Here is a 24,727-nt window from a genome sequence, read left to right as displayed (position 1 = left end):
CTTAAAAAGCTTGAGATGCTGTGGGCTGTTGATGTGAAACAGTCCCACCAACTGTGCTCAGGATAACAAAAAGCTTTGGAGAGCACAGTGACATTAGCTTTGTGCTGCCTTTGTATGTCACAAAGATAAAAAGAGAACAAAGAATATGCATCAGTACTGTGCACAGTATCATGCAGCTGGAAAAAAAAAAATACTAAAAGCAATTGAAATACATTTCTGTTTTGTTTTTCTCTGTGTCAAAACTATGATTACAACATATCAGGCTCCTTAAAACTTTAGTGACACATGACCGGCAAAACCACAGAGAGAAACAAAGTCACTTGTCCAAACAAGAAACTCACGCTCTCAGTTAGTGGGTCAGTGGAGCACTTTAATCTCGAAGCAGAAAGTAACGGCAGACAAGGATGACAAGCATGAGCAAAACTTGGTAGTACTTTACCATCTTAGCAGGAGTTTGTCCTCTATCAGGCCGAGAGCGTTTTCATTTTTGGTCCTGATAATCCTCTCCAGACAGCCTCCCTGGGCTCTGTGCTAACAGACTTGCCATGTTTAGTGCATCAACAACAGAAGGCGGCTGAAGTAAACCCACATGACAGCGAGTCGCCTTGACCCAAAAGTAGCCAAAGTTATTTCCATTCTTCATGGACTTTCCGCAAGTCTTAGTGTGAAGCGCAGAAAGCAGCAAATTGTCAAGCCGCCTGTTGATCCTCCTCTTTCACTTCTCTTCCACTTCTCTGGCTACTCTGAGTGTTTGGGGGTGAGAGAGAGAGAGAGGAGAGGAGGGAAGGGAGAGAGAGTCTGGGAGGGGGAGGAGAAAAGCTTTCCCTTTCAGAGGAAATCCCCCTCGAGGCTTTTCAGAGTTACTTCGCTCTCTCTCGCACTCTCAAACACACACACGGGCTTTATCACACACCCAACCACACCCACAGACACATTATTCCACAAATGGACACACAAAAGCATGGGAAGAGACAATCACTGAATATGTGTGTTACTTTTTGTAAAGTAAGAATTTAAACATTCCCACATCCCACTTTGTCATGCATATAAGCACACACACATGCACACGGATGCACACACACTCCTTTGGCCCAGCATCAGAGAGCTGCAGAAATCCAGCCCCTCGTTTGTGGCCCCTTTCTTTCTATTTTAATCACTGGGAGCTTTTAGGAGGCTAAGTCAGTCTTTCTCCTATCCCTCATAGACTTCCACTGTCTGCTCCAGGCTTTCTCATTTCCTTTCTTCAGCAATTGTCTTCCGGCAGACTGCCCAGTCTTTGACTCGTATCAAAGCGGAAGGGCTTCCCTGCAGAGGTCTGAGCCAAGCAGCAGGCATGTGAAGACTGCTGCTATACCTCCACATTAGGCCAGAGGAATGCAGGGTTACACCCTCTGGACTACATTTTACATCTGGAGTTGGAAGATGTATAGAGCAAGAAACCCAAGACCTGCTGCTGCAAGACGCGAGGACCATCTCCGAGACATTCCTTGAGGAAGAAGATTGACAGGCCACCGTTTATTTCTGTCGGCTGAAGGCCAGAGAATGAGAGCGAGCGAGGTGGTTTACACAAGCAGCTCACGGTTGGCCTCAGCCTCTGTCTGTTTGTGCATTGAAATTCCAGAAATTGCACGACAGTTCAAGTCTTCATTAAGAGAAAAGGACAGAATATGTTTCTTTTGATCAAAAGTCTCTTTTTATTCAGCAGGTGAAGCTGCAGCTGGAAATATGAAATGTAAGCCTCCCTGTCCAACTCTCCCGGCATCTGCGGTTTCCCACTCTGCAGAAATGGCAGTCTCTTGAACATTCCTCGCATGTTTTTCTTTCACAGAAAGAAAGATATTCTAATTTGTCTTTCACCCTAAACCACAAAAATATGTAGGTGACGTTCTTCAAATGTGGTACACTATTCCATTCCCCGTTCCCTCTCTTTGTGTCATTCTCACCTTCTCCATCATTTCCTTTCTCTTCCTTCTTGGTCAAAAGACCAAGAAGGATTGTGAGGATCGTAGCTCGTGTCTTTAATGTGGACATTTGTTTAACTCAGGGATTAAGGGGACAGGAAGAAAAGCAGCAGGTACTTCAGCCCTCTGCCTTGGGACTGTGTCTGAAACACTTTCCTTCAGATTATCTCTGTCTGGTTCCCAGTATTTGGGATCTTATTTGCCTGTGTTTGTAAACAAAAACTAAACGGCAAGAGAGTGGATTTGAAGCCAAGTTCGTCAGCTCATACTGTGCTGACAGTCACTTAATAATGATATTTGTGCTTTAACTTGAAACTGATTTGAGGCGTCAGTGGAAACAAGCTGTAGACTCAACACTGACTTATTATGATGTTATTAAGCAGCTATCTCAACTGTGTTGTTATTTTGGAATTGCATCGCTGGCCACCTCCAATAGTCACTCTCCTTTCAGCTCCGTCAAGCAATACATTAGACAATATATTATGTCATCGGCTAAAATTAACCAGTTTTCTCTGTTGAGGCTCGGTCTCGGACTCCAGCTGATTTATGAGAAATAGAGGTGATCTACTTTCGTTTATTTCGCTCATTGTCATCATCCAGACTGTTACGGCTGTTGCCGTTCCCCCTGCAGATTCCCAGTATTTCCTCGTCTGTTTCTCTGTCTTTGTCTTTGTGTTGACATGGGTGTGGCTTCCCATCCTCACTCTCCTGGCTCCCCGGTCTCATGCACACTGGCCTTCCACCAGCTCAGTGTACCTAAACTGGCTTTTCATCCAATCTTCACCAGAGCATTCTATCAACCTCAGTAGTAGTTAACTTTCTAGGCCAACTAATCATGATTCCTTGCACACTCCACATGCATCGACTATGGTAACTTGCCTCTCTTGTGTCCCAGGATCATCTCTCTCCTGCCTGTCTCCCTGCCTGCTTACCTGCTTCCTAGCCTCCCAGCTAACCCCTGCCGGCCACTCCAAGCTCACTCTCAGCCACGCTCCTCCACTTCCCTCCTTCACCCAGCTACCACTGGACTCCCATTCCCTGCCATCAGACCCCAAGACCCCAGCAAATTCCCTTCAATAATACTTTTTCCTCCCCACTCTGTCTACATGCTGCATTTTGGTCTCTTTTGAGTTCATAACACAGCCCAGTCCAGGCTGTCTCCCCCAGCAGAAAACGTGACGGCGAAGCTGAGGTCGGGCGGGATGAAAGTGGGCCACAGTGGGCTGACACTCAGTTTTGATCCCTCCTTCATGAAAACCAGATGGGCCGTCCATCTAAACCAACAGAGAGACCGTGGAAGGGGGTGGTGGTGGGGGATTGCTCTGTGCTCGGTGAGTCAGTGAATGTGGAGATTTGATAGGCTGCTCTTAAAATTGCAGACATAAACACACATAGGAACACAGACAGTGAACCAGACAAAACTAGACGGGGGAAATGTACACAGAGATAGAGAGCGAGAATTCTGGAGATACTCCAAAGCCAGGAAGTTTGGTGCACACACCCTCATGGGTTCATTAACCAACCGTATAAACATGCGCATGTACGGCAGTTTCTTCAATATAGACATAAACACATACATTCACACGCACTTGCACGCAAACACAGTAGGATAAGACCCCAAACGCTTCGTCTTCCCCTCCTCCCTCTGTGTCTAATTCCTTCCTAGTGAGGGGGAGACCCCTGAGGCAAGTGAGCATGACCCCTTCAGTATTTACTTCAAACCCACAATCGCCCAAATAACCTCCCATGTACACTTAGACACAGCAGCCCACAGTCTATAAAGTATGACTCACAGTGAGTGTACACACTAATTGTCATTAAAGAATTGGAAAGCAACAACTCTCCTCTTGGCAATCTACCTCCTGCATCACTTCTTGGATCAATTACCTGACTCCATTTGCTCTGCAAGCCCATATTCATTAACTTTATGTGTCGCGGGTTGTTTTCATTTAACGCGAGGGGAGAAGAGCAGCCTTAGCATGGGTAATTCATCGAGTGTGTCCCCGCTCTTGGATCATACCCAAACACTTCTGGCATGTCTCAGCGGCATTATTATGAAGTGCACTGTCTCAGTGACGAATGTCTGAATAGCTTTCGGCTGTAATCACTCCTGTCTTGATGGGACGAGATGAAGGAAAGAAAGAAAAGACAAAGGGGTTATCTGTCTCTCCCTTCTTTCGCTTTCCCAGGGAGAGCGACCTTATCAGCGTCTGGAGATCTGCTGCTGTGAGCGTGACATCATTTCCTGCCTGACCCCTGCCTGTCAAGATTAGGGGAGGGGGGGGCCCCCTCCGGCTTGTGATTTAGACATTTGGTTGTTCTTTCAACAAACAGAAGGGATAGAAGTCCAGGCTTCTTCCCTGTTGATATCTGTCTACACCACAGATGTGTTTTTGTGTGAGGTATTTCTGGCTCTCTTTAAAGAGAGGGTTTAAGCCATGTTTTGAGTAACATGTCACTCTGTGTGGTGCTTAAAATAAGAGAGAGGGAGAAAGAAAAAGATGTACATTCAAGGACATTCCAGCGGGGGTCAGCGGGGCTCTTTGCATGTGTGTACATGTGTGCATTTGTCGGTCGTTGTTCATCCAGGTGCCGCTGAGTGATACATCGCGACATTAAATGTTCCCAAATGTTCGTTTCTCTTGTAATTGTGAATCCATCAGTCTATCGAGTTCTACATATCACGCTCCATTTTTATGGCTAATAAAAGACAGGACAGAGACGCCTCTAACATTTTAAATTGCTTTCCATCTGTCCCAATTTAACAGCTTTGTTCCCACCGAGATTTTATAATGAGACATCACATTTTAATACTGTGAGAAGGTCTCGCTGGGATACAAACACATCCTTTTGTCAGTGTAGCCAGCTCTCATTTTTTAAAGGTGTCTTGCTTCTGACAAGAGGCTAAAAAAAGACAACAGACTCTTACAAAAGACTTCAGTGTTTAAAAATAACACATTCTGCGGAAAATCGATTTAGAAATAGCCATTCATTTATTGTACAAAGTAACGGCCAGTGTAATTTACAAAATGATGGTAAAATAAATAAATAAATAAACAAACTGTTCTGTTCTGTGTACTGTGAGCAGTAATTTATATGTACAGTATAGTAAGATTCTTTATAATCCTCTGTTGCAGCTGCTCTGATATCCTCTTGGTCATGCTCTCTACATCCCAGATAATACTCTCATCATGTTATTATATTACAAAATCCTGTTTATAGCGAATCCACAACATCCACAACTTCAGTCCCTTTTGGAAAATAATGTGCTTTGCCAATGTGCTTTTTTGGGGGTTTTTTGTTTTTTTTTTCTGTAGGCTTTGACTGGACGTTGAAGTGATGAAGTGGTTTACTGATTTCACATCAGTTTACAGTACAAGGACTGTTCGATGATCTTCTAAAGAGTAATTATTTCTCCTGAGACAGTTTTGTCAAATTAAATCACAGACTCTTCCGGCTCTGTGGATTATATGAAAGCTTTTGGTTCACAGAAAGAAGTAAGCATTTAGATGCAATATTGATTATTATCATATGTGAAAAGCTACATGGTAGACCCACTGAGTAGTTCCACATGTTTTGGTTGGTTCCTTTTTGTCCTGATGTGTTTTCCTGACAGCCACAGAGCTGAGAGGCTTTAACCTCAGCTGGCCACTGCTGAGTGCTGGTCCAGTGTAGGAAGCAGGTGTTAAATTCACAACAGCAGACAAGCCAGAGAAAAAATGTCAGCAAGCTGTGGCACAAGAATGTGGGAAGCTTGAGACACTCAAAAACATTTTTTCCCCTTTTCCTCACAAATGGTTCAGAATGATTAAAAGTCTAGACTCACACCAGCGGCCTCCTGAGGATGTAATGCTCATTACACCCCAGAAAACAAAACTTCCTATACTGCAGATGAAGAATGGAGAGACATTGTTGTTCTTAGATTCTTTCCACCAGTGCCGCAAAAATTACACATTTCACCAGAGGCTACTGCCAAAAAGAAAGCCACATGGTTACCTAAATCAATCATAAATGAGTCAGGACATCAGACGTGTCCTCAGGCTCAGGTCTACACAGTTAGACTCAAATCAGGCTGTTGCTGTATTCATGCAGTGTCGGCAAAGTTAGAACCAAAGTACAATCTCCAGTTAAGTGAACAACTCTTCACTTAAAACATGTAAAAAGCCTAAATTTTGGTCTGCTTTGTCAGCCTCAGATGTATTTAGCTATTCTTTGAGCTGAATGTACATTAGCATGATAACGTGCTTATAGTTATCATGTGAACAGAATCATCATGCTGTTAGCATGTTAACATAAACTTTCCTTAGTTGTTTTTTACGGTAGATACCTTTGTACTTTATATTCAAGTCATTATTTTGCTGACTACTTTGACGTCTTCTTGTGTACTTGCTTTTATAAAATGACTGTTATGTCGGTTACATACTTGCTTTCATCTTGCTGTCTTGACAGTGTTGCATTTTACAGTGTTTCATACAAAGAACAAAATTGACTTTGCATGTTGTTCCCATAGTATCTAAAAAAAATTAAATATTACTGGCTGGATGTTAGTGGGTGTTAGTGTGTGGTTTTTTTTTTTGTTTTTTTGTCCAGTGAGAACGGGACTTTAGATTTATGTTCAGAGGACCATGAATTCCGGTGGGTTGAAGAGATCAATCAGTGTTGCCATCCCTGCAACCAAACTGGCATGGCTAAAAATAATGTGCAAACGTTAAGCAACAACCCATTCTACTGTAATACTTATATATGCTTTCAAGTCTTCCACTCTGATACACATTAAAGCTTATGTGGGAAGTCACTGGACTGAAGCAGTCATTAGGACGCCCATGAAAAATACACCAAGACAGTATTTAATGGTTAACTCTCAACTCTACTTGCTTGTGTAAGCAAAGCTGTGGACACAGTGGTGTTTTGGGAGAGTGATAAATGAAAACAACGCCTGCTGTCTGGCCATGGGAAACAGGGAGACCCAAACATGCAGCTGAGTCAGAGATAGACTGCAGCACACACAGACATGTTGTTTCAGGTGAAGTGGAAGACAACAGGTGTGTGTGTGTGTGGGAAAAGAGCAGCTTGGAGGAGATGTCTTCATGCTTCTTTCTTCTTTGACTAATAAAGGGCGTACTGTACATTTACTGTAGAGATTGCAATTCTCACTAGATCCATTAATAAACAGACAAAATGGTCTCGTGGAAGACAGTGAAACGCTTTATTTGAAAAGCCCACAGTGACCAGGATCAACGGCAGATTTATGGTGTGATTCACAGAGTTTGACATGTGAGTAAACAGGGGTGGTAATTCTGTTGGGAAACCCCGGGACAAATAAGACAATAATATGTGAGCTTTATTAAAATACCACTGAGTCACCACAAGTCTGTGTAAATCTGATCTGTCAGCTATCCCCACCCCTCTTTCCCCTCTCTTTCCCATTATCTGTCTCATCAAACGTCTCCTCAGTGTCTCCTGGGATCATTTCTCTCTGACCGCCTGTAAGTGCTTTACCTTCCCCAACACTGATCTCAGCGCTCTTCTCTGTCAGCTATTTCCTCTTTTTCTCCATTTTCCCCTAAACATTTCTTGTCTTCTTTTATTAATTCCTCCTGCCACTCTCCTCTCTCCCCTTTCCTCACCCTCTGCTTATTCCTTATCCCAGCTCAGCTCACTGTTTTTAGCCCCTTTGGCCCTGTTCTTCTCCCCCTCTTCTCCTCCCTCTTGCAGTTTTGTTTTTTTTTTTTTTTTTGCTATAGTAAGCAGTCCAGAAGCAGCTGTTGGGAGGTGGCTGCCTCTTGAGTGGAGCTAATCTGTCTGATTTATCTCTTGGTAACTGGAACGTGAACTGAACAAAGTTGATAATGCTTTACTGAGACACTGAGCATGAAAAACTGTTAAATGCACATCATCACTTCACCCTTTCCCGCTGTTTTTCAGTCTCTTTCATGTCATTTCTTTTCTCTTCCAAAAAACACTTATTTTCCTTGGTATCATTTCAGCTTTGTTGATTCATGCCTCTATATGTTAAAGAGTGTTTACAGTAGTTGAGTTAACTTTTTCCAAGTCTCAGCTGTGCCTGCTTCCCTTCCTTTCTTTTGGTTGTGGCTGTGGATGCAGCAGATGTTTTGGCAAACCATAAAGCCGCACAGTGGTTGCCTGACAGTCTAAAGGACCAGCCCAGTGCACAACAGGAACTTGATTTACTGTTCCTGTGATAGAGATCAGGGAACAAGAGCCAGTGGTAAGGGACTGTATGAAAATTATCAGAAGGGGGGAGGCAGTCAGAAATCCTTCCTTTTTAGCGTAGCTGATAGTTACATAAACAATCGCATCAAAAAGATCATTTTCACCTGCACAGTGGTTCATAAAGGTGCACCATGTCATAAATCCGCATCAGGATTTTATAAATGTCTACGTTGGTGGTTCACATTAAGACTTACATTAACCACCACCGCTGCTGTTTTTTGTTTCTACGTCTAGAGGAGGATTCAAGGTTTCTTGAGGTTAAGCCTTCCACAGGGCCTTAAAAATTCTCTGACAGTCGCTCAGAAAAAAAACACACTGCCATGCACATTAAAAATGCACTTTTGATACAGAAAATGATGAAAACACACACCAGCACACTCGGACACTACAACTCATCGCTGTGTCCCTGTCCTTGCCTTGTATGGGCTCCCTTCACTGAATGAACCTGCAGTGTAAACGTTAAACCACTAGGTGTCAGCTTTCCTCAACCATTTCACTTGTGACTGTAATTTGAGATGCACAGATGTAAAGTCTCAGACTCAACAAGACAACAGAAAGAGAAAGCTGTTCATGCTCTCAGCGCTCTGTTTTGCATCTACACATCATGTCTTGACTTCAAAGTATCTGAAAGGAAAATGAGCTGACAGTACACTTCAAGTGCGTGGGCAACCTCTCCTAATAAGGACAAGATGATGCAGTGAAACGAGTCTGAACCAAACAAATGATAAGTGTTTCCTCCCTGCTGTCAGGTGAAGGCAGTCATTTCCATTGGCAAGATAAATTGATCCAGATGGCATGTGGACTCAGCGCTAACAGCCTTATGACCCTCTCCTCACCTTCCTCCTTGTAAGGTATCGTCAACACAAGACCAGAAAACATCTGGCTGACTTCAAGGTTGTCACATCTATCTTTACAGTTTTCCTGGTTTGATAAGATCTAGATTTAGTTCAAGTTCTCTGGTGGTAGTGGACAAAAGTGGAACTCAGTGTGTCAAATCCTAAATTGTTGCGAGAAATGATAAACACAAGCTATTGTGGTAAAGTGATACAGTGTGTGAGCTTCACAGTATTTCAGCCCAAAAAAGAAACTGAGATCAAACAGATTAAGTTCTGTGGATATAAAAGCATCTCACACACATAGTCTAACAAAGGTTGTGTCTGATGCACTGTGCACAAAAAGTAACCACCTGTGTGTGTGTGTGTGTGTGTGTGTGTGTGTGTGTGTGTGTGTGTGTGTGTGTGTGTGTGTGTGGATACTTAAGTAGGCAGCTGTGTAAGCAATCGACCTGACAGGGACATTAGTAGCAAAAAGCCTAATCTTTAAGCATGTGCACACAGGCACACACACACACACACAAGCACACATGCACCCACACACGCAGACAAAGCTCTCAAGGGGGCTCACAAGATACATGCTACTCATGCAAAGTAGCTTGAACACTCTGCAGTCAATACATTATGCAGCATAGATCATCTAACCTTTTAACATAATGATTGAAAGCTCAATTCTCAAAATGTCAGCAAGTCAAGAACAACCACCTACTGGATGAGAGTTGGCAAAGGCAAAAATAACATGACAAAAGTGAGAGTAAATACAGAAATCCTCCCTCACTGAAGGATTTCTGTTTCTTAATCCATCTGATAAATTTTATGTGCCTGCTGGAAGTAAGTTTGATTTAACATTAGTTAACAATTAAGTTTAACATTACATTAATTTTCATCAATCTTTTTGGATTTTACTTGTCTGCAAGTCTGAAATCTGATTTTAAAAGAACACACACAAGTAGTTTCAAACGACTGCGCCTGTGTGTTCACTTTTTTTTTTTTTTTTTGATGGGTTTATTGACACACCTGTCTGTCTGTGCCTGTGTTTGTGCAGGATTGTAAGGCTTTCCGCTCAAGAAGACATTAAAAGCTTTTATGTGGGAAATGTGACTGTGCATCTGCTGGAAATGAAAAAAAATGAAACTAATAATAGAAAATCCAGGATTAATATAGTCACTGCATCAAAAAACGAGGCAAACTCGACACTCCAGTGGGTTATATTTATACAAGGGACAGGAAAAGGTCTGTCTTTTGTAATTCATGATTTCGGTTGGGTGAAAAAATTTGTTTCAGAACTACAGCAAAATATTTCACTCCTCTGCACAGACAAAAGAAAAGGAAATCATTTCCAAGGAACTTACATTATGTAAATAATTAAGGGACACAAAGCAGTAAGGCTGAATTGCAAAAGTGACACCGATCATAGTTTATCAATACTTAATATTGCTCAAGTTGTAAAAGCCTAATGACAGCTTAGCTCAATACAAAAGTACCAAAATAAAGACTCAGGCATCTTCATGAAGAGACAGCTGACCCCCACAACGGCCGGAGGAAGCTATTAAGAGGTCACAACCTTTGGTCTCCATGACTCAACATATCCCGCAAGTCTAGAAACAAAACAACAGATAGACACACTCACACACACACATCAATGTCAGCGGCAAACAGGTGGGATTTGTCGATGGAAGAGAGATTCCTAAACAGAAAAGTCAGTGAAACTACTTTGTCTTTGTGTAGGTTGACAGGCCCACAGGTAGGAAATGTGACCTCCAGGATCAAATGAATGGATTGTAGCACAATGACAAATACATCGACCTACTTTGTCCAACTGCCTTTGTCTCAAAAATCCAACAGAAACAGCTCTGTGTCATATCTTAGAGCTAGGCGTCTAAAACGATAGCTCGTATCACATTTCCAGCACATTATTTCTCACACAGTATTTAGAATGTGCTTTTCTTAGATAATGTCAAACTTTTTATGGACCTTTAAGAATCCAAGCACACACACACACAGACCAAGAAAGACAACATAAAAGCCAAAAGAAAGACCTGCTTGCTGTAATTCCTCCACGGGATGCTGAAAAGATCTGAAACTTGCACAGAGACAACTGAGCAGAGACTGGCTTCAAAGCAGAGCCTTAGAATGAGCGTTTCTCAAACAGAACATTCTTTAACTTGCGAGCCAGGAAACTTGCTGTAATTGGCGTCCAAGAAGTATGAAAAGTCAAAATGGGACATTAAGATCTGGTCACTTTAGTTTCATGGCCTTTTAGCTGAAACAATGCAAGAGTTCAGTGACAGTTTGGTCCCAGTTGTGTCCCAATTAGTTTTACCAGCAATCCTTCACTGCCAATGAAGAGGAACTAAAACCCCAGTAAAATCCAGTACTGCAAGATTCGCAATTTTTGGTAATATTTGACATATTTTTCAAAACTTTAATTCTAGGTCTGGTAAACAGCAAGAAGAGGTATTTCCCTCAATTCACTAAAAATGTGACATGTTTTTACTGGCACTTTACATAATTTAAATAAAGTATATTTAATACTCAAAAAAGCAAATGCTCAAAGCAATATGATGCTTTTTTTTGGTAGGGTACTTTTACAAGAATGCCCCCAGTTTTTGGAAAATGTTAGTAATGCAGCAGCAACAGATTTGATTTAATTAAGTATATTTTATCTCCATGACCTCACACTCCCCTTAAAGCCACTGTACTAAAAGATGTTCTTCCTTTGAATAGCCACCATAAAGGGCTCAGGCTTTGTTCAAATGTTTCCTGATTGCAAAATTGCTAGGTTATTGTGACCAAATCAACACCTCACGACTGAGATGGACATCAAATTTTAACAGTCCCCTCTAGGCTGACAGCACAGGAAGGTGTGAACCTCATCCATGCTGACCTGCCTGGAGGGAGAGTGTTTCCTACACTCCCACATTGTTGCTTTACACACCTGGAGGCCAAAATAAAGTTCTCCTATCTGATCTATACTGGCTTATGAAATCACAAATTATCACTCATTCTCATTTCATCCCTTCATATCAGCATTTTAGCCTATGCCATAAGGTTTTAATTATAATAATTTTAACTTACAAATTGAGAAATAAATATATAATGAAAACATTGTTTGAACATACCTTCTAATGTCACTTGATCTGGTTTTCCATCTGTATGTCCAACTACCAAAGGAGGATCATTCTTGTTCTGTGTGAAATCTGTTCATTTTCAGGCAGAACATTGGAAGACAAGCTGCAACAACAAGCCATGTCCTATGCAACAGGTGTAGACTTGGAGGAAGGGTGGAGGAAAAGAAAGCAGGAGGGCTGGATGTTTATTTGGGGCGGAGGCAATGCATAGGTCTTTTTTGGCGAGACCCTGTAGTCGTGCTACAGCAAGCCCAGTTTTCATGATCCACTTATTCGCAGGCTTTTATTCTCTGTGTCTCTTTTTTGGTGCAACTGGATGTAAATAGAACACACTGAGCAGTCATTGTCACTAGAGGGTAGTATAAAAGCTACAGTCCAAAGGACTACTGTATGTCCCAGATAACACTGAAAAATGTAGTGATTATTTATGAGGCAGATACTGTAGGTAATGACAGGTCAACATTCGCTCTCACTCTCAATTACATCTTAACATCCTCTTTTCCTTTAAAGTCTTCTCTTCAGCAAAAATTTTAGTAAGAATGTAAAAAAAAAACTCCCAAAATGATGAAATAAAAACAAATATTAAAACAAATCTCAACTGGTATATAACACTGGAAACAAGTCACTGTCCTCGTTGAGGACTCCACGGAGAGCGGGCTGGCCTTCATAAGAGATCAGCTGGTGATAGAGGTTGCTGGAGGTCACCTCTTTTTGAATAAATATAGCTGTGTACTGTCTCATGCACAGGCCGACCCTGTTCTCGCTGAGCCCAGTGTGCCTGCCTTCCACCCGTCACACAAAATGGAGCTCTGAATTTGGGTCAAGCAGCCCCAGGAGTTACAAGGCTGTCTTATTCAGACTGCATCATCATTGCATGGATTACATGTGTCCTGCAACATTTATAATAATCACACTCTTTTCTTTACCTCTGTGCTCATGCGCTTTGAGAGCAACATCACTTCGATCGGAAATTGCTGCCATGTAAAGCACGAGTGGTTCGGTGGGTTAGTACAGTTAATAGAGGACATATGAGCAATACACTGAAAAAAATGTTTCGTTGAATTTACTCAATTTTAATGTTGAAAGTGATTGCACGCAATACACTCATCTAAATCTACACATATTTTTTAAGCTGACTGTACTTAATATTTTTGAGTAATTTCAAATAAATTATATAAGCAGTTACAGCACAAAAATTCTGAGTATTTGTTACTCTGATTTCCTTAGTTTATTTGAAATTACTCAAAAATATTAAGTGCAGTCAACTTAAAAAACGTCTAGATTTAGATGAATGTATTGCTTGCAACCACTGCAACCATGAAGTACATAATGAATTTAAGTAAATTAAACATGGGCTTAGAATTACTAAGGAAATACAAAAAAGTAACAAATACTCAGAATTTTTGTGCTGAAACTGCTTATATAATTTATTTGAAATTACTAGTACAGTCAACTTAAAAAATGTCTAGATTTAGATGAATGTATTGCGTGCAACCACTTTCAATATTAAAATTGAGTAAATTCAACGAAACATTTTTTTCAGTGTACCTGCTTCTGACATGGAATCATAAAATCAATTTAAGTGCATGTTCCCAAACAAAGATGACTATTTGCCTCCAAGTGCATCATGAGTTTAACTTTTATTCAGTGCTACAGAACAATCATGTCAGGAATACTTATTGAAATGTCAAGAAATGACAAAAAAAAAAAAAAAAGAAAATACTCATTGTAATTTGATAATGATAATGATCAAAATGAATCTAAAAAATTATGATCCTGGTTCCAGATGTCTAAAACCACAGATCAAAGCTCTGCCTAGACATCTCTCTACATAGAGATTATAATAATAGCTTTGTGACTTAAGAGATTAAAACTAAGAGATGCTCAGTACAATCTTACAAAGTCAGTATTCAGACCTGACAATTTGACCTAATAAGTCAAATAAACATCTGACCATTTTCTCACTATTTTACTTATTTTTTTTGTTCATTTATTTGTTTATTTATTTATTTCAATGTTTCTGGTAGAAATGTCTTCCACCAAAGACCCATACATGTGTAATCTCCATCCAGCTGAAAATGCCGTGGTCTCGCAAACAGATGGCTTGTTTTTAGACAATGAGACACTTGGATTTACTGACTGCTTCTTCATGTGCTCAATCATAAAGTATTCTCCATGCACCATACTGACTGCAGTTCACTGTATGCAGTATTCAGTACACTGTATGCAATGCCTTCCACTTCCAAGTCTGTCTCAGCATGACTGTGCCTCCTCGAACAGAAAAGATGTTATCACCAGCTCCCTGCCGTGTTGTTCATGCAGAGATGTAGGCCAGTTTAAGTCTGAGCACTAATCCTTCACTCTTTAAGTCTTTAATTATTGACAGTGGTTCAGAGGCAGGCCACAGACCTGATGTCCTTTTGCAAATGCTGTGCTTTCACTAAAGTGAAGGCTTTATAATAACTAGACATCAGAGGTATGTGTCATCACAGTGAGAGTTCGCTTATTATACTATAATGAGACAGCTGAATTGCCATTGTCAGATTGCTTTAATTGTTAGCTTTTATCTGCAGTCATGAGCAGAATGGGATTCGGAAACAACACGAATGAGCACAGAGGAATGGTGAAAAGATTAAGGAACTTCTTGAATATCACTTTGTGGCATGTTGTGGCAGTTTTCATTTCCACAGAGAGACTTCTCACTCCAAAAGTGCAGCAAAGTGACCAAAATAATACATGGTTTCATAACAATAAAAATATTATGACAAAAAGTTTTCTAATTATCCAGTTTTACATGGCCCCAAATCACAAGTATGGGGTCCCACAGGCCCACAAGTCCTGCAGGGCTTTAGAGCACACATCACTCTCCATCTTTAGGCCTTTGCAATGAGACTGAGAGTTCCCATTATGACAAAAATATGATTTTTTAACAGCTCTGTATTGCCACACACGTACATCAATTGGTATATACTAAATCACTTGTTTTTTTCTGTGCTTCAAGGCAAGGTTTTTGCTTCCATTTTAATTATAGCATGTTTCACGGTGCAAAATGTAGTGGTAAGCAGCTGGTGGTTATCACAGCTAATCCAGCAATTCATTGTGCACGGCTAAATGTACTCTTATTACCTTTTCCTCCCAGATATGGAAGAACTTGCCCCACAGATTCAGAGATTTCCAGAAAAACTACTAATGAAAGCACTTGACATGCAGTGCTGAAAGTTGACGATGCTGATTCAGATGTCTGTGTGACACAGACAGAAGCCCTAATGAGCTGGGTTTTGATCTGCTGTAGGAGCTGTAGGTCTGAGACCAAAGTGAAATGTCAGGATTTCAGCATTTGTTTGTGTCGCCTTTCAGATCTTACTGATGAGATATGCAGTGTGCGGGTACCCACACATGACTGCACTCTTCCCTCGGAACACTGCTCGTCCTTGGGCCAACTCTGACTTCAAAGGTGTATTTTTGGGGAAATATGACTCATTTCCTTCTATCAACACGAGGGCATACATTCAAACAGGCATGTTGTCTGAGGCAGAAATACTTTTCGTGTGTTGAATGAATGGAAAATGAATCCTATTTCGCTTGTAAACAGTAAAGTCATACTGATGATATGTCATATGATATGTATGATGTTTTACATTGTGTTAAAGAATAGCCTCAATGTGCTCACATCTGTCTGCAAACCCCCCACCTTTGAACAGCACGTCATGAGAAATATTTGTGTTTGCATGGAGAGTTCGACCACTGTCTTAGATGTTATTAAAAGCTTCACAACAGGCCCAATCAATGGAGACAGTCCTGCTGTGCATTGTGCCGCTGTGGAGGAAAATGACTGGCGCACATGGAGAGCTGGGTAATCAATTAGTTCAGTCGTCTCCCTGATCTCCTGATGCCAAACGCATACAAATGTAAATTACCCAAATGAAAAGGGATGTAGCTCTAACATGTTTGCCTTGAGACTGCCCACAACTTACCAATAATTAATATTATGTCTTCAACAAACATTTCATACATGCATAGCTCATTAGGGTCTCAATGAAAATATCATAGTCTCTCTCCTTCCAGCAACACAAATATGCTCGCCTAAATGGCAAGCATAAAAATTTGATGGTCTACTTTCTTCCAAAATGAGTTTCTCAGGCAGTAATATGCATTCTGACATGGAGTATCTCTTTACATGTCAAGTCAATTTTATTATCATAACCCAGAATCACAAATCACAGATTTACCTCAAAGGGCTTCACAACCCTTTAACACATGACACTTTCTATCCTCGATTCAGATAAAGTCCACAAAAAAGTCCTTCAGGAACAGAAGGTGACTGAAGATAAAGTTGAAAGGATTTATTAAAAACTAGATGGCAGTTTTTAGGATCAAATCATCAAACATTTAATTCACTTTTCTAAACCAGCTGTTTTATGTTGAAAAATTAAATATTTTCTTTCTTTCTCATTCTTGATGACGTTACATCCATTGGGTAAGATGTGCAAACCGAAAAGCTGATTTGACTTTTTCCAGTATGAACTGAGCAAACTTCAGTAGTCGGTTTCACATAAGTACTCTCACTGCAAATTGAAACAGTTGATCCTAAGCTTCTAAAATGTGGGGAAAAAAATACAAACACACACATCCACACTGTTACACCACATACACACACCAACACACACTCCGATGCAACCCTGAATGACCCTGTCTGTTCTGTATTTGTATCACTTCATAACCGTTTCCCAAACAATAACGTGAAATTTTAAATGGAAACTTTTTTTTTTCAGGGACCGCAAGGCTGCCTCTGTTGCCTTACCTTCAGTGAACAGTTCTGTTGTGTGGAAAAGGTTGCCTAAAAAGTGCTGATATGTTGAATGTTGTTTTTAGAGTTATCATTCTCATGTAACTGCAAAGAAGGGAGGTGGGTCATCAAATCTGCGCAGGCTAAAAGAAAAAGCAGGTGCTCAGTAAATGATAGAGAGGCTGCTTTGGAAGTAAAATCTAGGACACTGCTAAGGTGTATAATACATGAGCAATAGCAACCTCTAGTGGATCACAGGGTCTGGGTGGGTGGGCAGACAGCCACTTGGTGGAAACACTGTGATGGGGAGATTGTGAGAGTGTGATTGTGTGTGTGTGAGTGAAAGAGAGAGAGAGTATGGGGGTGTTCAGACATCAGTTTTTATTGTGAAGTCTGCATATACTGTAAAAGTGTGGGTGTGTGCCTCCAGTGCTTAAAAAGTTGTTAAACACAGAAATGTGGCTGCAAGCAAAGACACTCTGCGTGCTCAGGCGCGCGTGTGTGGGCCCGAGGTGGGGGTTTTGAGCTTGTCTTGCTGTGTGTCTGAATAAAATTTGAATGTATTTGATTTCCATTTACACTCATCAAAAAGAGGATGTTTTTGCATGATGCCGGCAAACTGTACAGTACTGTAGTTTCACAGTGTCCTAGAGAAGCGGTGCTGTCAATGTCTGCCAAACATCAGATCATAAAAACTGTCAAAATACAGGTGCGAGCTGGGATTGAACTTTTTTTGAGGCCTTCTCAGCAGATGCAGCGTTAATTGCCGTCCCTGGCATTTACACATGTAGGTGTCAGAAGTTTTACAAGAAGACAACATTCAGCATGCTAATGTCCTCCACTGTGTTAACGTGTTATGTCACGTGTGTGTGTGTTTGATCATCATTCCTCAGTGGTGGCGGAGTATTGAATCTCATCTACAGACTGCCAGCTGCAATGCTGTGTGGGGAGATGAATGATGCCTTGAGATTTTATTTCTATCAGATGTCTGCTCCCTTTTTTCATCTTTTATTTAATATTTCTCCAGACAGGTGGAAGGTAGAAAAAGAGACGAAAAAAGAAAGGGCAGGTGTCGGGCAAGGAAAGACTTAAATTAAAACGTAATTTTATGTATGTGGGCCATGTAATATGGCATATTTCATTAGAAGTAAACTCAATATTCTTTACGTTGAAAGTCATACAGCAATAAGTCCAAACATAGTGCTTATTCAGATGAAAGAAAATACAGAAATAGAAAACAGACATATGCATGCATTAATAAACACAGGCACATACAGTAAGTAATCATAAAGCTAAAAAAGTAGAACAGCTCTCAGTTTCCTCATGAATGTGGACAGAAACGGTTGTGACAGAGATCAACATTTGAGGGAAAAACAATGTGAAAAGGAAAAAAGTCCCTCTTTGGTTGAACTGCTCACAACTCATATTGCAATATTGCTGAACAGTATTACAACTAGAAAGAGTTTGCAAGAGCGCACTCACTGATAACACTCACTGTCTGGATAAATGTCTTTTCTCCCTGATCAAATGACAAGATCATACAGACTTATGATTTATGAGTATGTAACTTCACTTTAATTTGCATGTAATCACAATATGTCATTTCAAGATTATGAACTGAGAGTGACCTAATGAGACGAAAAAACAGATAGAATGACATAAATGATTAAATATCTGGGTAGCAAGGGGCTAAATACAGACACCAAGTCATCAATATGTGGGCCTCTTAATTAGACACCACCAGAGATGATCACACGCTAATTGTCGGAAATGATCTTCACAGACAGTGACACCCACCTACCTGCATCTCAAAGCACCGTGTGAGGAGAAAAAAAGCTCCTCTAACGAAAGCTGTTATTTTTCAAATTATGCAAATAAGTTTGTCAAATCACCCTCTATTATTTGAGCTTAGCCAAAATTGCTTTATTTTACAGTATTTATTCAGACTTACATCAAAGCCCCCCCACACACACACAGGCTTAATCAAACACAGATGAGTGTTTCAAGATATTCTTAGATGCCTGTAAATCTCCTGTCCTCTTGCTGATGCTAGGTGACAGGGTAAAACCCTGATTATGCACATCATGGCGAGGGGGAGTCATCATGAGTTATGGCTCTGCACTGAGCACATTGTCCATGAATGTCTCTTGGGTTAACATGACAGTGAAGGACATAGAGTAAATGAGAGGTGTCTTGTGGTTAATGTCTTGGGTGTAAATTGTGAGTGTGTGTTTCCATCAGTGGTCAGGTGAAAACTAAAAACACATTTGAACAAAAACACTACCAGTGATCCTTGTGCCTCTTATAAGCTGCTAAAGCTGTCCTGAAAAGTGTGTGGACATTGTCAAACCACTGATTTATGAAGAAAATGTGTCTTCCTGGTGTTTAGTTCTTACCCTGTAGGGCCTAACCCAGTCACTGTCCTTGTTCATTGTGTTTTGAAACACCTATATGAACTATATGAGGAGAAACTGAGGAAAACCTAGCTGAGTAATAGCTCATGCTACAAGCTAACAGTTAGCTAACAATGCTGACAAAACAGAGTGAGTTTCACTCTGTGATGGGAGAAGTAGAGCAGCTGAAACAAGGACCAGTACCAGGAGAAATGAGGGAGCATTTGGCAGGGTAAGCACTTATGCAGTCAAACATGTTTTTATGTAGCCTGGAATATAATAACATATCATTTTCTGTGCAAACATAGGAGCTACATGACATTGCTAGCAGGTGAGCTGCTAATAATAACTAAATTAGTTAGCAGGGCTAGCAACTGGTTCCTCTGACCATTGTATTTTAGCCCGTTTTTGCTTTTCATGTGTTATATTTAATATACTTGGGTCACAGAGCTAGGCAACACACTCTTCTGATGTATTTCCATATTCCTTGACATCTTTTCTTGCATTAAACATATATATATTCCCCCTACAGCACAATGAAAATGATTTTTAACTTGTTTTCTATGTTGCAAGTTCTTTTCCTGAATCCAAACAATAATGAACACTGGAAATGGCATATCCTCTTGTTTGATTTGTACAGTATGAAGCAAAATGAAGTTATAATGATAGTTATATTTGCCTGTGTAATGTTACTTTCCATTAATTCTTAACTCCTCAACAGTTGTGTCATACAAAAAGACCCTGTAAAACAGAATTTGAGCAAAGGAGAGATCTTTTCATTAGTTAATTAATAGACTTTTTCTTTAGTAGACATTTTGGCAGGCCAGAGCAGGAAAAGCACAGGTGTAGATGATAACATTAAAAATGACTGCATTACATTTAGGTGAGCTAGGTCCAGTGTCCTCCCATTGTGCATTACATACAGAAATATCATATTTAGAAATGTCACAGCAGGAAAATGTGCATGATATTGAGTTTTCATTGTTCTCCGGTTTTAGCACAACCAGGGACATTCCCACACACACAAAAAAACAAAACAAAATCCATGGCACTGCAAAGCCATATTTAGCATTAAAGGATTTTTAGAATTTAAAATCTTAAATCTGTTAGAACATAAAGCAGCAAAAGTAATTGTCGCTTTAGAGTTTTTATTTTTACAGTTAATGTTGTTATCTCACTTTAACTGGATTTGGCTCATTTGCATTAGATGCACAGTTGGGAATCCCTTAGGGATACAGCAGTTTTCAACATCTTGTAAAAACAGAGGAAAGGATGCCTGAGGAGAGATGGGAAGATAAAGACACAAGGAGCTACATAAGCATACAAAGATGCATCTACACACACACATACAGTGTGTACGCATAAACACTCATGACAAACTCTCAGATTCTGCTTTGCACTAACATTAAAGGAAACCAAACTGGCACAAACATGAAAAGTACAAACCTCTGAAGTTAATCCAACACAGACATGTTATATAACGGGTATGTTTAAAACACGCAGGCTCAAAGAAACAGTCCCAGTTAGGGTTAAAATAAGAATTAAATTTCATTAATTTGTCAGATGCTGTTGTCTTACGACTTAAATTTGCATTAAATTTGTATTTTTTAACCTCCTTGCATTTCAGTATCTTGCTTAAGACTACTTAGACATGTGGACAGGAGGAGACGCTTAAGGACCACCTCAGCTAAAGCCTGCTGGGACTGACTGTAAGTCTATACAATGTCCTCGGAAGCACAGCAGGACAAGATTGCATGTGTGAGTGATTAAGCATCGCAGAACATGGCATATGTCCAAGCTTATTAACACTTACAAGGTCATGCATGATATCAGTGACATGGTAGCCAACATGTCATGTCATACCTTAGCACTCATACCGGTGTATTGCTGCATTAGACATTCAAGGGGCACTTTTGCCTTCACTTTGTCATTTATGGACATTCCTGAATCATTAGCAATACTGAGAAACACTTAAATTAAAATGACTGTAATGGCCAGACACAATAAATATGTTACACTCTCTTTAGTGTGAGTGGTTCAGATATTTAAGGTACACGCATTACGGTGTAAAGAGGCAGTGAAGACAAGTAGAGAATACAGGCCATCCTCACCTGCACATTCTGTAGTATTTCCACCTAGTACAGAAACACTTTGCATGAATGCAGTGTTTCCAATGCCTTGTAGGCCTGAATAATGTATTAATGCACTAGTGCAGAACAGATGCATAGTAGTCTATGTATTTATAATACATAACAGACCGTTAGGAGAATGAACTGGCAGCTGGTGCTGGTTTTCCCTGCAGAATCAGGATTGGCAATCCCACAGTCATGTGGTTTTTCTCCACTTTTTAGCCAAGGACAGTCAGGTTGTGTGTTCTGGTTTTTCTTGGGTATTTCATTCAAAATCGTGTGTAAGGCTCTCTTAGTAGTTTGATTTTGTGTGCATTAGGTTGTTTTCTAAATCTAGTTAGAAAATGCTGCTGTTTTGTCAGATCTTCAGGAAAAGGTCCGTTTTTTATCACAGAACATAGAACAAAGGCCCCACTTTGACACTGGATATGCTCATATGACCTTCACTTTGAGATATACCATTGCCACAGTTAGTTAATTGGTGCTTTGCTGGACAGAATTGTCCTTATCCTTTCATAATCCTTCCTTCTCTTAGACCATAGCCAGTCCTGCACTTGCCTAGCCACCAGTTACAGTGATCACAATAGTGTTAAAGAAGAAAACCTTCGTGTCACTTTCTTTACAGGGGTCAAAGAGCATTCAGGCTTGGTTGTACTTTAGCAGCCTTGCTAATCCATCAGTCTCAACATTTGTCGCAAAGCTGCTTCTGCTCCCATTTGGCTGATTTCATCCCCCACCCACCCCATCTCTAAATGTCCATGCTAGCATTAAGGAACCATCTGTGGCTGTGTTACATTGGCCACTGGCTCAAGGCTTTGGTTTTTAAATAGAAGCAATGGAACAGTTAGCCCCAAATGGAGCATGGTTTTGGAAAAGATAAATAAAGAAATAAAATAAAATAAAAAACAGGGGAGATTGTAGTGACTAGACCACCAAGCGCATGTGATACAAAACAAGAGAGCTTCACTTTGGACTCACATTGTGACCAGCTACAACTCTATTACCTCCACAGCCTTTCAATAAGTCAACACATATATCTCCTACTGCAAAACTTGAACAGCCCAAGCCATTTCATGCTTTAACTGTATACCCCTCAGTACAGCAACAGTATTTACATTCTTTTTGTACAATTTCTGATTTTGAGGGAAAGTGGGCTACACTTGCACTCGCAGAACTGCAGTTAAATCCAGATAACTTCTATTTCACCTTGTCTCATCACTGAATAGAAGATTACTACCATCACTTGTAATACCATGGATATTACTGTGCATAACTCAGATGTGGAATCATTTGTCTTGCTGGAACAAACAAGAGATGTCAATTGGTATTATGATTGTACTTAATCTTAATTATGATTTTTTTATTTACTTGAAGCAAGTCTCTTTAATCATTTTAATTACTGTTTGCGAGGTACAGCTTTTTAAAGATTAAGTGAGTGAGATGCAAGCACAAGAAAGCACAAACACAAAAGTTCAATTTTAGGTGAACACACATTTATTACTAATTCTAAAGTGTCAAATACAAAACACTACAACTAACACAAAGCAAAGACACAAAAGGAAATGGGAGAATAACAGTACAAGGCTATGGTGAACCAATAAAGAGATGTATGCAAGATTTTGAGACAGATGAAATGACTGTCCCTCTAAGGAGCAGCAAATCAAATCAATGGTTCAGCAGTTTATTTGTGAATTACTGATTAAAGTTCTTATTAGTTTATTTTGAAAGCACCAAGGTTTAAGGAAGGGTTTGTGAGTATACTTGCATGCACCTTGGGGAGTCCTTCCTCTTATGTTGCAGAGTTGAGTCCAAATAAACAACATCCCAGTGAACTTGTGTTGCCCTGATGGTTATGATTGGAGTGCAGGAATATGAAGCTGGAATAGGGAATGAGTGGGTCCTTGGATGGAGAGGGTTTGAGGGAGGAGAGCTTACTCCTCAAGAGATGGTGAAGTTTTAAAGGATTTTCTGGGTTCTCCACTCTGTTTTTTTTTAATGTTGTTTCTTTTGTTCTCCCTCCTCCCTGTTAGACCATTGCAGAGGCGGTCCCCTGCTGTCCAGGGACAGGCGGCTCTGCTTCTGAAAGTTGCCACTCTTTGACTGAATATGTTATTGTCATAACCATCACAGGATTTCTAATGTTGTATTTTTAATTGCAGATTTAGCGTTTTGAGACGTAAACAAGCAGAATGACACACACATGTTGTGAGGACACAGTGCTGGTTCATTTTGTTTTTATTTTTATTCATATTTATTCTAAATAATCAGCTGTTGCTTCATTTGCATTAGAGGATTTTCTCAGGACAGAAAAATAACCTCACTGCTGTTTAGAAGAGTGAATGTAGAAGCTTTAATGAACGGAGAATTGAGTGGTGTGTGTGTGTACAATCTGAGGGATGGTGTGGGGGAGGAAGAAGTCAAGGACAGAGGAGAGAAAAAAGAGACTGAGGTCAAAACTCAATAACAACATAAAATACCATAACTCCTTACCACATAAAATGCCCCTCACATAATTTGTCTGCCTTTGTCCGTTTAAATATGGGCTTTACTCGTGTTAGTTAACTCTAACTAGCTCTTTCTCTCTCACACATTTAAATTCTTACTGTATATGTGTGTGTGTGTGTTTCGGCAGCATGTGCAGTATACGTATGTGTGTCTGCTTTTGTGTATACCATACACAACATCCAAGTGCATGTGTGTGTCGGTGTCTGTCTGAGTTTGAGTCGCAGATCACGTGACTGGGAAGACGCTGACGTGAACAGAAAGAGAAACACAAGCTTGAGAATGGTAAAGAGAAATAAACCAGTTTGCTGTGGGTTGAATGAGACGCGGGACATTTTTCTGACATGTCTTCTGGTGACATTTCTAGTCTGACTGAGAGAAAAGAGAATACAGAGAGAAAGAAATGTAGAAACCAAAATAATGCAGCATTTCAGCTCCACGTCTCCTGATGGACTTTGGCGGTTGGTCTTCCTTTACTTGGCTTTCACAGGAAATAATTAGTGTGACCTCTGAGAGTCCAACACAGATCAATTATCTCTGTTTTTGTGTCAGAGCCGTCTTGTTGCAGCCTGACTGAGGCAAAGGTCAGAGAGGCAGCTGATTGTGCAGGTAGAACCCCCTCAGTGGTGCAGTATAGGCGAGGCGGTGTGTCTGAGCAGCAGGTGAAAGTAAAAATTAGATATGAGATATTAGTTGGATTATAACACGAGGTCTGAAATTGCAAAAAGTCTTTGGTTTCATTTCAAAAGGACTATAAA

General features: G+C 40.3%; 1 protein-coding gene across 1 annotated transcript in view; it reads right to left on the bottom strand.

Moving 5' to 3' along the window:
* Positions 1–724, bottom strand: part of LOC121179376 (uncharacterized protein KIAA1755-like) — a 30,205-nt gene extending 29,481 nt beyond the window's left edge. Inside the window, exon 1 of the mRNA XM_041034183.1 lies at positions 440–724. Coding sequence (XP_040890117.1) covers positions 440–442 — 3 coding nt within the window. The 5' untranslated portion in view covers positions 443–724. The remainder of the gene's footprint in view (positions 1–439) is intronic.
* Between the last annotated feature and the right edge of the window lie 24,003 nt (positions 725–24,727).

This window comes from Toxotes jaculatrix, chromosome 3, assembly GCF_017976425.1.
Source record: "Toxotes jaculatrix isolate fToxJac2 chromosome 3, fToxJac2.pri, whole genome shotgun sequence".
Lineage (NCBI taxonomy): Eukaryota > Metazoa > Chordata > Actinopteri > Toxotidae > Toxotes > Toxotes jaculatrix.
The sequence above is the reverse complement of the archived record's forward strand: the minus strand, read 5'-3'. Positions and strand labels throughout refer to the sequence as shown.